Source organism: Ursus maritimus, unplaced genomic scaffold (assembly GCF_017311325.1).
Source record: "Ursus maritimus isolate PB19 unplaced genomic scaffold, ASM1731132v1 scaffold_28, whole genome shotgun sequence".
NCBI lineage: Eukaryota > Metazoa > Chordata > Mammalia > Carnivora > Ursidae > Ursus > Ursus maritimus.
Genome location: NW_024425341.1, coordinates 26,275,422 through 26,289,968, shown reverse-complemented (window position 1 = coordinate 26,289,968; position 14,547 = coordinate 26,275,422). Strand labels below are relative to the sequence as shown.

Here is a 14,547-nt window from a genome sequence, read left to right as displayed (position 1 = left end):
TTTTTCAATCTTGTTCATAAGGTCAAACTCTTGCTCGCATCAGGATACACTAAACCCACCCCAGCCCCTGAATCCAATAGGAACGTCGTCAGAATGGGCAACGGTTCATCCCAAGCGCCTTTGTCCTTGGTGTGAACACAGGGGCGCGACTCAGCACCTGCTCCTTTCTGATCCTGAGGTCAGCCGTCAGTAAACCTCAACACAAACCTAAGGAATTACCATCCACGAGAATAAATCTGCTTCCCTTTTTCATCTCCTGTATCAATACTCAGAGTTGCTCAAAGATGCTCACTGAAAATCTTAAATCCACAAGTTATGTGTGGGGAGTAAAATAAAGTATGTCCTAGAGGACACGGTTGTGCTTACACTTTTACTTCCTGATTAGCTGATGAAAATGGACAGGAGTTCATCAGACCTGCAATCTGGATTTACCTTTCCTGTGGAGATGAGCTGAGAATACCAACAGCCTCTGAAATCGGGTTTAAGGGAATACAGACGCAGAGACCAGCCAGTGAGGAGCCACGGCTCTGCGTGGGGACCACGCTGTTCTCTGGTACGCCTCGAGCAGAAACCATTTTCCATCCTTGCTGGACGGACTTTAAATATTCTGATCTTTGCCTCAAAACTAATGACTTATTTTGACTACTGAATATTTCAGTGTTTTATAAACATTTAAATATTTTACTGTATTTCTTTATTTTTCCAAATAAGTGGATACCATTATTCAAATAGAGTAAAAAACCTACCATCATAAAAAAACAGTAAAAAAACCTACCATCATAAAAATAAATTTCTTGTGTTGATTTCAGAAAGTTTAGGATACCATCCGCCTTTTCATTGGTACTTTTAACGTCTTCCTCATTGGCGTCTGTACGGTGCTCCCCACGGGCATCTGTGCTGTGCTCCCTGCAGGCGTCTGGACCGTCCTCCTGGTGGGCATCGGCACCATCCTCCCCATGGTCCTCCGCATCCTCCCGGTCACTCTCTCTCGGGCCTCCTTGCTCGCTGTCGCCCTCCTCAGGCTGGTACATGAAGTTGCTGCCAGAGGCTGTCGTCCGTAAACCAGCCGCTTTCTTCCTCTTCATCTGCTCCTTCTTCTTCAGTTTCCTCTTTTTATTTTTACTGATTGTGGGGCCATCTGTGGGCCGTGGCTGCAGTTTTTCTTGTAAAAGACTCTGCCGTTTCTCGAATTCTGCTTGTTCTGCATGATCGTTATTGGGATTCTTAAAACTTTTCCTGGATTTATGCTTTCTTGCTCTTCTTCTCTTTGGTTGGTCATGGAGCTCCTCATCTATAAAAACAAAAATTCAAACACAACTGTTTTCTGTACAACGGAACCAAACATATTAGGCCAAGTTTTCCATTAGAATCTTACAGATTCAGTAGGAAAGGAATTTAAAACATTTTCTTCAGTGATTCTCGACTTTATCGCAAGTATCTACGTGATTGAGGAACCTGGGACTTACCCTTACGTAATGAGCGGCGGCCTTGTTCTTCCAGAGAGGCCCACACGGATACGGATATAGCACACATTCTCCGTTGCTACAGTCATGACAAATGGTGAGATTTCAGGGATGTAAGTGCTGTTGTGATTTTATTGGGAGTAAAATTTCAGGCGGGTGGCCTTGGGGAAAACACATTAATTCCTATTTTTGAAAATTGTACTTTGGCGCCTTCTAAGAGTTACTTGGATGGGAGAGCAAGTCATAAATAGCGGCGCCTTGCCCGTGTGAATCAGCACGAGGTCACATTTTGAAATGAGGATGGACTTTGGGCTCGTGGTCAGCGGCAATGGGTGGGCGGTGTGCCATGGACGCACCCCGCAGGCCTCCAACGAGAGCGTGGCGTCAGAACAGGGCTCGAGGACGGCAGTGGGGGGGGTCACGGAGCTGAAACAGTCACCGTGGGAGTCCTGCACACAGGGGCCGTGGGTGTACCCCCTCAGAGGCGGCACGGACCGGGTCAGCGCCAGCCAGCGACTCCTCAGGCCGAGCGGACCCGGGAGCGCGACACTGGCCAACAAGTCTCGTGTTGGGGGTTCTTGCTTCCCAGCAACATCCCCCACCCGCGGTGGATTATTGTGAGGAGTTCAAGTGTGTGTGACGTGTGTGACGTGTGTGAGGCGCGGCACAGGGCGGACTTTATTGTAACCATCCACACGGTCACTATGCTGAATGAAAACTTCGTTCCCTATACGTTCTGCTCCAGGGCTGCACTCTGCCCTCTGACTTAGCTGGAAATGTCTCATTCGTGCCCACATGGAGGTCCCTCAAGGTGGCCTGGCTTCTCAATCTCCTGGACAGCGCTGCTTGGCGCCGAGCTCCAGGCAGCTGTGTGACGGCATGACAGGGACTGGAACCGGCCGTGCTGGCGCGCCACGCCCAGAGCTTCTCCCCCTTCTCTGGGGTCTTCGCGAAGAGCGTCTTCCTTCAAGCTTCCCCAGCCTTGCCACCTGCCATGCTCGTACTCGGAGGCTTATTTCTCCTTCCAGGGGCTGAGCACAAGCACACAACTGATCTGCTGTTTTAAGAGGGAGGCAGCAAAGAGGCCATGAAACCATCAGTACATCACACTTTTCCACAGGGGCAGCTGTGTGTGTGTGTGTGTGTGTGTGTGTGCATGCGTGTACTTTGTACAAGGAAAACAACACACAGGAAGGTACTGTAAGCCCACACCCAGCACGCTAGCTAGACTCAGGGGGGGGGAGTGCCCACAGGGTGCAGGTGGCCATGGGCCAGGTGGCGCTCCGGACATCCCCACCTGCAGTTGTGCATGCAAGGTTCTTCCCACTCCCAGGTCCTCAAGCTATCGGGTGGCAAAGAGTTCCTAACGCTTCTGGAAAATGAAGTACGGAGTGGAATATCTTACGTATGAGCTCAAACAGAAGAAGAGCATACCCAATGCTGCTACGAAGGCTGTGAGAGCTCCACGGCCAGGCACACACATTTGACAACCGAGAAGAAAAGATGTTGGTGAAAAATTTTCATATATGAGATGAAGGAAGAAAGTCTCCTTGGGGGTGGGAGTAAAAACACAACAAAAACCCACAAAGTCCTGGATGGAAGGCAGGGGTAGCAATGACTCAAGAGGAAGGAAATGCAGCACAGTCTCCGGGCCACATTTCCCGCGTGACCGACACAGACGCTTTGTCCGTGAGCCCCCCGAGCAGAAACCTCTCTCAGACAAATCCTCTCCATCTCAGCGGAAACACACCCGTGACACACACACTTACACACCCGATGGTTTCTGCAAAGTCTCATCAGAGGCGTCCGGTCTTTGCTGGGCTGACTGCGATAATGTCCTCAGGGTTAGCAAAGAAGAGTGGACAGTAAGAATTATTCGACAAGAAGACACTGAGGCACAGTTAAATTTTAAATTAGTCTGTGGTAGCACAGAAGAAAGAATCAATGTATAAATTGCATACAGAATCCTACCAGCATCTGGCTTGGCACTTATACTTTTGATGCAAAGATCTATGTAGAAAGTATTTCTTTATGGGAAAAGAAACTGATTAACCACAACAGTAATGATCTGGTTCTTTCTTCTTATCTCTTGGTCAAAAAAGAATAAATTTTTTTTTTACCCATAACCTTTAAAAATGTTTTCATAATTTTGTATTGTCTAAATGTTTCATGATAACCTCTGGCTGGGCCATTTCTGTCAGCCCGAGGAGGCTCGTGTGTGGGACAGGGGCAGCTCCCGAGCCCTCACAAAGGAGCAGGGGACGCAGGCGGGACAGGCCATGGCGGGGCACACCAGCGCATAGGAGACAGCCGCCAGTGCCGCTGACGGGAGGAAGCCCCGTCTGCTCATGGAGACAGATGACATTTCTGTGATACGTTAGGGCCGCCACACCACCGTGGTGCCACCACCCACACCTCAAGCTTGACCCCTTGACCTGCCTCTCACGCCCGTCCTCAGGCGGTCACAGCTCTGCCTCCTGAAGCGTCTGCACGTCCACACAGCGGGGCCTGCAGCCTGGCCTCCCCTCGCCCCACCAGCCTCGGTGAACGGGGCTGTCAGGCGGCCTCCCAGACCCCTCGGACCAGGCCAGACCCTTGTCTGTCCTCACTCAATGTCACGGGTCCCCGGGACTCTGATCCTCACGACCTCGGCTGAGGCGAATGTCCGCTGGGCCCTCGGTGCCGGCCGGCCTGACTGCAGGTTTTCTTTGACTTCTGTGAACTGTAACCCACACGCGGTGGCCACTCTGGGCAGCCCAGACGGCGGGGCTGTGACGTGCTCACCCTGAAGCCCAGAGTTGAACACGGGGCAACAGTGGAGGCTCTGACACTGCTGCAGCATCAGTTAAGGGGCTGCCTCCATCTCTGTGTATCTCTCTGTTTCTGTGTCTGTCTCTGTCACAGCCTCTTTGTGTCTCAGTCTTAGTCTCTGTCCCTCTTAGTCTCTCTGTCTCAGTCTCTGTGTCTCTGTCTGTATGTCTCTGTCTCTGTGTCTCTGTCTCTCGATCTCTTTGTGTCTATTTCTGTGTCTGTGTCTGTGTCTCAGTCTCTATCTCAGTCTGTGTCTTTGTCTCTATCTCTGTCTCTCAGTCTCTCTGTCTCTCTCCGTCTGTCTCTCTATGTCTCTGTCTCTCCATCTCTCTCTTGGTCTCAGGACCCCAGGGCAGCAACCCCACCATGGTGGGCTGTCTCCACTGTGAACCTGTGAGCAGCTTCCCGTCTGTCCGCATGCACCTGCTGGGTGGGCTGGAGGGAAGGACACAGGGAGGTGGAAGGTAGGCGGAGAGAAAGGGAAAAGGACTGATGATCGCAAGTTCCTGTTTTGTCTGGATTTCTTTCCTGGTTTACCGCAGTGTAACTGACAAGTACACTGTAACTTCAGGCATGCCGGCCCGCCTGGGTGCGTGTAGACACTGCGCCCTGCCATCCTCCCACAGGGAGTGCTGCGCACGCTTAGCCCGCTTGTTCTGGCGCGCACAGACCCCACTTCCTGCCACAGTCTGTGTGCGGCGTGGCTCCCCATCTGCATCTGCCCTCCTCCAGCCCTGGGCACCTGGGCTCCCATGCAAACACCACCACTCCGCTTCCTGGGAACACACGTGGCACCGCCTCCACCGCTGTCCCCAAGCCCCGCCAATGAGAAGGGCCGCGAGTCTCGTCCCTCGCACCTGGACCAACACCACCAGTGCCTGGCGTCATCTACTGTCCACACTGGATGTGGAGGCGGATGAATGCTGAGCACTGTTGAAAACCGAGTTATTAGAAGCTGCGCTGTCAGCATGCCAGGAGGGCGGCGTGGAGCTGACTCCGGACCTACAGGGCCTAACGTTCACTGCACATTCTGCGCGGGTGCGAGGCCACCCATCAGAGCGCCATCCCAGGGGTCCAGCATCAGCCCCACAGGGGCAGAGGCCACATTTGTGCTAGACATAAGCGAGCCCTCCCCACCGCCCCCCAGGGTGGCCGACAGTTTCCGGCCCCCACACGAGGAAAAAGAGCCCTTCCCAGACAGCCTTGCACAGGAGGGGTTGCCTGAGGCTCAGTCTGGGGCTGCAGCGCACACACAGGGCTCAGCCCAGGGAGGCACCAGGAAGGATCCACTGGAAGGACTCTCAGATCTGGAGCTCTTTCTTCCATTCTGCAAACTCCCTGCCCTTCGAAAACAAGGTTCTTCTGCAATGGAAAGGACCTTAAGTGCTAATTTTCTGTGACTTCTGCTACCCTGACCTTGCATCTCACAAGAGAATCTGGGCTGCAGCTCCTTGAAGGGACTTTGTCCAAACATGCACTCCTCCATTGACTCTAGAGCATTCCATTTTCACGGGCCCACTACACACCTGCAAACTTGCCTTCTTCAAACCCTCATGCACAATAAAAGCTATGGGAACATTTATATTAGGGAACCAGTGGCCTATTTATAATCTGAGAAGCACAGTAATTTTGAAAAGCTGCCATCCCCAAAACATACCTTTCAGACATGCTAATTTTAAAAATAATCACAATTTGTCAAAGTTCTCTCAGCTACTATTTGGCACCTACATTCTGATGAACTGCTGTAGTAGAAATAGTTAGATACCAAAAATAGCCATAGTCTCCAGCCTATTCCAATTCTTGCAGCTGTACCATGTTGCATTAAAAAAAAGCTAAGTATTTTAAAGGAAATGTGAGCTTTATTCTAGATTCGAAGGTAAGGCTACAAATGCATGTGATAATTACCCTTTGGCTCTCTGTCCTCTAGATGCTAAAGGCAAAGTAGTAAGCTTAGAGTTAGCGTTGTTTTATACCACACACATGACAGCCCTTGTTAAAATATGAAGATGTGAGGTGCTTCAAAGTACTTTCTTTAGTTTTTAAAGATTTTTTTATTTATTTGAGAGAGAGCGACAGAGGGAGAGGGAGAAGCAGACTCCCTGTTGAGCAGGGAGCCTGATGTGGGACTCGATCCCAGGACTCTGAGATTATGACCTGAGCCAAAGACCGCTGCTTCACCAACTGAGCCACCCAGGAGCCCCTTGAATTACTTTCATAGTCTGTTGTTTGCCTCAAATTCAGGACAGTATTGGCCAGTGACCGGTGCTGACTGCACACATTTAGCAAGGTGAGAATAGGGGTGCGGGTGGGGGGACGTGTCCCTGTTTCATGGGGATGTGGCTTCCTGGCTCTTGGGACTGTCCCTCCACCACCCAGGGACTGCGGGGAGTCCAGCATCAGCCCCACAGGGGCAGAGGCCACATTTGTGCTAGACATAAGCGAGCCCTCCCCACCGCCCCCCAGGGTGGCCGACAGTTTCCGGCCCCCACACGAGGAAAAAGAGCCCTTCCCAGACAGCCTTGCACAGGAGGGGTTGCCTGAGGCTCAGTCTGGGGCTGCAGCGCACACACAGGGCTCAGCCCAGGGAGGCACCAGGAAGGATCCACTGGAAGGACTCTCAGATCTGGAGCTCTTTCTTCCATTCTGCAAACTCCCTGCCCTTCGAAAACAAGGTTCTTCTGCAATGGAAAGGACCTTAAGTGCTAATTTTCTGTGACTTCTGCTACCCTGACCTTGCATCTCACAAGAGAATCTGGGCTGCAGCTCCTTGAAGGGACTTTGTCCAAACATGCACTCCTCCATTGACTCTAGAGCATTCCATTTTCACGGGCCCACTACACACCTGCAAACTTGCCTTCTTCAAACCCTCATGCACAATAAAAGCTATGGGAACATTTATATTAGGGAACCAGTGGCCTATTTATAATCTGAGAAGCACAGTAATTTTGAAAAGCTGCCATCCCCAAAACATACCTTTCAGACATGCTAATTTTAAAAATAATCACAATTTGTCAAAGTTCTCTCAGCTACTATTTGGCACCTACATTCTGATGAACTGCTGTAGTAGAAATAGTTAGATACCAAAAATAGCCATAGTCTCCAGCCTATTCCAATTCTTGCAGCTGTACCATGTTGCATTAAAAAAAAGCTAAGTATTTTAAAGGAAATGTGAGCTTTATTCTAGATTCGAAGGTAAGGCTACAAATGCATGTGATAATTACCCTTTGGCTCTCTGTCCTCTAGATGCTAAAGGCAAAGTAGTAAGCTTAGAGTTAGCGTTGTTTTATACCACACACATGACAGCCCTTGTTAAAATATGAAGATGTGAGGTGCTTCAAAGTACTTTCTTTAGTTTTTAAAGATTTTTTTATTTATTTGAGAGAGAGCGACAGAGGGAGAGGGAGAAGCAGACTCCCTGTTGAGCAGGGAGCCTGATGTGGGACTCGATCCCAGGACTCTGAGATTATGACCTGAGCCAAAGACCGCTGCTTCACCAACTGAGCCACCCAGGAGCCCCTTGAATTACTTTCATAGTCTGTTGTTTGCCTCAAATTCAGGACAGTATTGGCCAGTGACCGGTGCTGACTGCACACATTTAGCAAGGTGAGAATAGGGGTGCGGGTGGGGGGACGTGTCCCTGTTTCATGGGGATGTGTCTTCCTGGCTCTTGGGACTGTCCCTCCACCACCCAGGGACTGCGGGGATAGGGACAAGGGAGAGCCAGGCAGGGGCAGTTCTGCAGCCCAGCCTGCATACTGGGCAGAGGGGACTTTATAAGAGTTCCCTGTAACTTTAAAAAATGGATTTGCTTGATCTTTTTTTTTTTTTAATTGGTTCTGGATATCTAGAGCAGAAATTTCCAAAGAGAGCAAGAACGGGAAGCAGCTATGACAGATGGCCACAGGGCAGAGGTCTGACTGAGCTTTGCTTCAGTTCCAGGCTCTAATTGAGCTTTTAATTCCAAATAACATCAAAAGAATGCACTGGGCCTTCATGTCATAGAAAGGGCACCTGGCTTCAAACACTACAATCTGGGGGCGCCTGGGTAGCTCATTCGGTTAGTGTCAGACTTGGTTTTGGCTCAGGTCGTGATCTCAGGGTCATGGGATTGAGCTCTGTGTCAGGCTCCATGCTGAGCAGGGAGGCTGCTTAAGATCCTCTCCCTCTCCCTCTGCCTCTCTCCCTCGGTCTCTCTCTCTGACTCATCCTCTCAAAACCAAAACCAAAACACTACAATCTAGATAATACATTCTTCACGTAAGTCTGTCCGCCTGATGGCCATCAGATCACTTCGCTCTGAGAAGCCAAGATGTTCTGATCTGTTGCCACACTAATCTCCACTTTGCAAGAACGCAATACATACGGGGTCAATGTACACGACCTAACAATCTTCAGCTTCATTACTTCCTGCCTTCTTTTCTGAAACAGGTTTTGATACTACAATCACCTCCCAGTTCTCTAGGTTCGCTTTGAATGGCTTGAATTCTATGCTTTTGGAAAATGAAACTTTAGTCTTGAAAACTGAGAAATAGGCACTTGGTGGAAGAATAATCAGGTGGTGCCTCACCCACAAAAACACTCGGATGTAGGGGTGCCTGGGTGGCTCAGATGGTTAAGCATCTGCCTTCAGCTCAGGTCATGATCCCAGGGTCCTGGGATCGAGCCCCGCATCGGGCTCCCTGCTCAGTGGGGAGCCTGCTTCTCCTCTCTCTGCCTGCCACTCTGCCTACTTGTGCATGCCCTCTCTCTCTCCCTGACAAATAAATAAATAAATTCAATGATAAATAAATAAAATCTTTTAAGAAACCCCACTCGGATATGGACTTCTCAAAACAATTCATATTTAGAGTAATTCTCTGTGATAACTTTCAATAAAATGACCAATAAAATGGTTAAAGTTTTGAATTAATAAAATAAATGGTTTAATATATGGCAATAAAATCCCAAATCCTTTCGATAACATGTTAAAACCATGACACAACTCATTAAAGTTAAATTAGGTGAAGGGGGATTTCTTTTAAAGAATAGGTAAGTCAGGAAAGTAATGAAACAGTGTGAAGACACAGAAGTTATTCAATAAACACAAAACTATAGAAGGTTTCCATGAAGTAAATACGTCCTCCAAGAACAAGACGGACCAGGGACAAGGAGGGAAGTCGCAGGCTAAGCGGGCAGGCTATGTGCTGGGCAGGTGCGTCTGTGTCCCAGACTCCCTGAGCTGGAGGATGTGGGGACTCCAGGCACCTGTCTCTCACCTCTCACCTCCGGGAAAGACGCAAAGCAAGGAGCAGGGAGGGTGCTCAGGCTGGCTGCTGGGCACTGGGTGCCGACGGCCAGCGTGGACATACCAACCCTCTCCTGATGTGGCCCCGACCTGCGTGGTGGAGGCAGCCTCTCATGCGGTGCACCGTCCATCCTTGTCCACCAGCCCCGCAGCGCCAGTGGCTTCTGAACACACGTCTGCACAGGTGTTTGGGGTGCCCAAACTCAGATTTCCCTTGTGTGAACCCGTTCTCTGCTGATAGGACGGGCTTCATAGTAGCTTCCAGACAGGCTGACTGGTAACCAGACACCGACCATGCCGAGTCTGCTCCCAGGGTTATGTAGCTGCCCTGCTCTTCTGCTGTCCTGTGACATATGGCACGGCCACCGGGGGCTTAGCGATTGTTTCCCCTATTTGTGTCCTAAGGATAACATCATGATGCAACTTAGCTTAAAAATTTCAGTCATTACAGACCCAAACACGGTTCAACATTTCTTTTGAAAAATGGTAATGTGTGTTAATAATTAGATTGATATGTAGACAACATAGTCAATATAAGGATCCATTTATTTTAAGTGTTAACATTTCAGAACAACCCGTAGACCATGTATGTCCCTTGGGCAATGCCTACATGCAAACGAACGTAACTACTTTTATAAAGCAGAACAGAATGCAGCTGTTTGGCTGGGTTACATGCAGAACTCTTAGTAATGTAAAATAATTTATAAAAATATGGTGAAATGATAAATCTGACCCTTTACAACACTTTTCACAGGAACACGCCAGACCTTCTTATGATTCTTCATTCTCTGTGGCTAAAACTAAATCGTTCCTCTTGTTCACGAGCCGCCTTTGCTTACTGCCAAGCCCAGCTCAGACCCGCCGGCTTCCTTTGTCCCCAGGGCTCTCCTTCTGCTAGAAGCGTGCAGCACGGGAGGAGAAGACCTGTTATCGACTTTATAACTCACCTGCAAGCTCTAAGGGCTGCGTTTCAGCCACTTCTGTTTCTCCGATGTTTGACATAATAGGTTCTCAATAAAGAGCTTGCATTTCAGACCCAGCCATGATGCAAAAATAAGGAGACTGTGCAGAGCTCCTCATGCTCTAAAGTCCATAGCAAATGATGCTTATTTCTCTTTTCCACAAACAGGCATCAACTGTCTTTTGGAGCCGGAAGTATAGTGACACAAGGTCCACTTAGATCTTGGGATCCTCAGAGTTACTCCTTCACACAACCAAAAAGGCACTCTTTAATGCAGGGCTTCTCTTTCTCTATCAGACAGACTGGGGTGAACCTACAGGAGATCTGGGTTCCTTGGCTGTTTCCTAACGGGGGTTCCTTGGGTCACTTCATGTAGGGTTCTGGATGGCTGGGACCCTGGTGGCTTTGGGAAGCTCTCAGAGACGCCATCAGAGAGATGAGAGTGGCCTGGAGAATGCTGGGCATGAGGCCGCCTTCCCGAGGTCTGCTGGCTGGAAGTAGAGACCCCCAGGGGCTCATTTGTGGAAACCTGCTACTTCACAATGACTGGTTTTGGGTAAACTCATGTTCTTAGAGGCTCTGATGAGGTGGAGATTCTGAATGGGACCAAGTGTGGGCATGCAGTGGGATTTATGTGCAGAATTCATGGGGTTCTGGCACTACCTCATTATTTCAGGGTACGGCAGAGGCTTAGTAAAATCCTTAACTCCACATTACCATTTTTATGCTGTGTCCAGAGCCAATGGCAGGAACCACATACCCCTGTTCCATGTTTACAGTATTTTTCATTCCTTATTGCTCGGATAATTTACAAGAAGGTATAAATTACCCTGGAGAAGAATTTGTGAAATCCCATGTGAAACCATGGGTCACCGGTAACCAAATTTGTGTCCGTGTGTTGATGGGAGAGTGGGTAGCATGGAGTCACAGAGTGTGCTTTTCTGGAGTGAGCTGATCACTGGGGTTCCAGGAGGGTCCCACCAGCCACATCTGGGAGAACGTGGTCTGTGCACCTGTCACTTCCCTGACGCCTTTGGAAAGCACCACAAGATGCTCCTGGTTCACCAGTCGTGTTCGGTGCACGGTCGGGCTAGGCCATAGGGACACGACGGAGAAAGCAGACCCGGACGTGGGCGGATCTTCTGCTGTCTGTCTGCAGGGACTGTGTGCCAAGTGAAGGTGGCCCTGCTGGGCTCGGCCCCTGTCCCATCTCGGCCTCCATGCCCTTGCTCTCCATCTCCCTGGGAACATACAGTCTGCTGAACAGCCTACCCCACCATCAGTGTCCTGTTTGCGTGCCACACCCCCAGCTCACCGGCAAGCCTGCGGTGCGCGTTGCTGACTTGCTGTGGGACAGAGGGCGGGTCAGAGACGCTGCGTCAGAATTATTTTCATGAATCTTCTTTACTCATTATCACTTTACAGGACAATTAGTTCAAGGAAATCTAAATACTTAAACTGGGAGAGAAATCGGAAAACCGTCTATTCAAACCCCTCATTATACAGATGAGAAAAACATGACACAAGTGGGTCAGGAGCCTGGAGGATCACGTGGATAACACTGAGTAAGTATTCGGGTCTCAGACTCCCCACACGTTCCTCTTCCACTTTACCTCGCACCTCCAAGTGATCTACCTTCTTGTCCAGTGAGGCTGACAGAATCCCATCATGAAAGGTCGGTGCAGACAGGCATGGGGATCACAGTCAGGTGACACTGTGCACCTGCGGCACTCTGAACTTTTGAGTGCGGCACAGACCCTCCTTTTGGACCCGGACCTGTGACCTTGTGTGCTGAGAACTGGCGTTAAGCCTGCTCAACAGAGTGGCTGCTCGGGTGCTGTCGAGGATGTGCGGCCCCGAAGCCTGCAGCTCACGTGGTTGGGTTCCTCCTCGGGAACATTTTGGCACGTACTGCTAGGGCTGCTACTTTGGCATTTCATGGGAATCCTCCTGGGTGGGGGTGCTTCTCAGAGCTGTAGGCTCTGCATGAGCCCCTCCTCCACGGTGTCCCTCCCCAGCTCTACACAGCAGGAAACCCACATGTGACTCATCGTCTAGCTGAAAATCTGGACCCTCTTATCAAACTCTTCCTATTTCTCCCAACCACTAGCAACCACTTTCCTATGCTCTGTTTCTAGGGCTTTGCCTTCTGTTTTTAGATTCCACATATAAGTGATACCATGTGGGATTTAACTTCCCCTCTCAGACTTACTTCATGTAGCAAAATACCTTCGAAGTCCATCCACGTTGTTGCAAATGGCAGGACTTCTCTCTTTTTCATGGCTGAACCACATTCTGTTGTATGTACATGATATGGTCTTTATCCACACATCCTTTGACGGACACATAGGGTTGTTTCCATGTTTCAGCTACTGTCAATAATGTGCAGTGAACATGGGAGGCAGGCATCTCTTCGAGATCTTGTTTCCATTCCTGTGGTTATATGCCCAGAAGTGGAAAAGCTGGATCACAGGGTAGCTCTTTTTGAATTGTTTGAGGAAACTCCATACTGTTTTCCAGAGTGGCTGCACCAGTTTGCATTCCCACCAACAGTGCAAGAGGGTTCCCCTTTCTCCACATCCTCACTAACACCTGCTGTTTCTGTCTTGTTGATTTTAGCCACTCTGACAGTATGAGGTTATTTCTCATTGTGGTTTTGATTTGCTTTTCCCTGATGATGAGTGATGTTGAGCATCTTTTCATGGGTCTGTTGGCTGTCTGTATGTCTGTTCATATCCTCTGCCCATTTTTCAATCAGACTGTTGTTTTTTGGCTACTACTGTATGAATTCTTTTTATATTTGGGACATTAACCCCTTATTGGATGTATACTTTGCAAATATTTTCCCCATTCAGTAGGTTGCCTTTTTGTTTTGTTGTTTCCTTTGCTATGCAAAATCTTTTAGTTTGATATGGTCCCAATAGGTTATTTTATTTTATTTTTTGCTTTTATTGACACTGCTTTTGGTGTCAAATTTAAAAAATCACTCACGAGAACTATGTCAAAGAGCTTTCTCCTCATGTTTTCTTCTAGCATTTTTATGGTTTCAGGTCTCCTATTTAGGTCTTTCATCCATTTTGAGTTTATTCTTGTGTGTGGGTAAGTGGCCCAGTTTCAACGTTTTGCATGTAGCTGTCCAGTTATCCCAGCACCGTTTATTGAAGAGACTATTTTCCCCCATTGCATATTCTTTTTTTTTTTTTTAAAGATTTTATTTATTTATTTGACAGAGATAGAGACAGCCAGTGAGAGAGGAACACAAGCAGGGGGAGTGGGAGAGGAAGAAGCAGGCTCCCAGCGGAGAAGCCTGACGTGGGGCTCGATCCCAGAACGCTGGGATCACGCCCTGAGCCGAAGGCAGACGCTTAACGACTGCGCCACCCAGGCGCTCCCCGATTGCATATTCTTGCCTCCTTTGTCAAAGACTCATTGACCCTATGGCTGGGTTCATTTCTGGGCTCTCTGTCCTAGTCCACTGATCCCTGTGTCTGTCTTTGTGTCATTACCACACTGTCTTGACTATTACAGCTTTGTAGTGTATCTGGAAACCTGGGAATATGAAGCCTCCAGCTTTGTTCTTCTTTCTCAAGATTGCTTTGGTCACTTGGGGTCTTTTGTGTTCCATACAGATTTGAGGATTGTTTGTTCTATTTCTGTGAAAAATGCATTGGTAATTTGATAGGCATGGCACTGAAACAGTAGGTTGTTTTGGGTGGTGTGGACATGTTAACAATATTAAGTCTTCTAGTCCATGAACATGGAATGTCTTTCCATTTGTGTTGTCTTCAGTTTCTTTCATCAATGTCTTATCAGAGTACAGCTCTTTCACCTCCTTGGTTAAGTTTATTCCCAGATATTTCCTTCTTTTTGATGCAGTTGTAAATGGGATTGTTTTCCTGATTTCATCTTCTAATACTTTGTTGTCAGTATATAGAAATGAAACTGATTTCTGTATACTGATTATATATTCTACATCCTTACTGAACTTATTAGTTGCAATAAATTTTTGGTGGAGCTTTAGGCTTTAG

General features: G+C 48.6%; 1 protein-coding gene across 2 annotated transcripts in view; it reads right to left on the bottom strand.

Moving 5' to 3' along the window:
• Positions 1-14,547, bottom strand: part of ERICH1 (glutamate rich 1) — a 62,398-nt gene that overhangs the window by 5,786 nt on the left and 42,065 nt on the right. For both annotated transcript variants that reach the window (XM_008708885.2, XM_040643336.1), the window contains one exon: positions 776-1,291. In XM_008708885.2, coding sequence (XP_008707107.2) covers positions 776-1,291 — 516 coding nt within the window. The remainder of the gene's footprint in view (positions 1-775; positions 1,292-14,547) is intronic.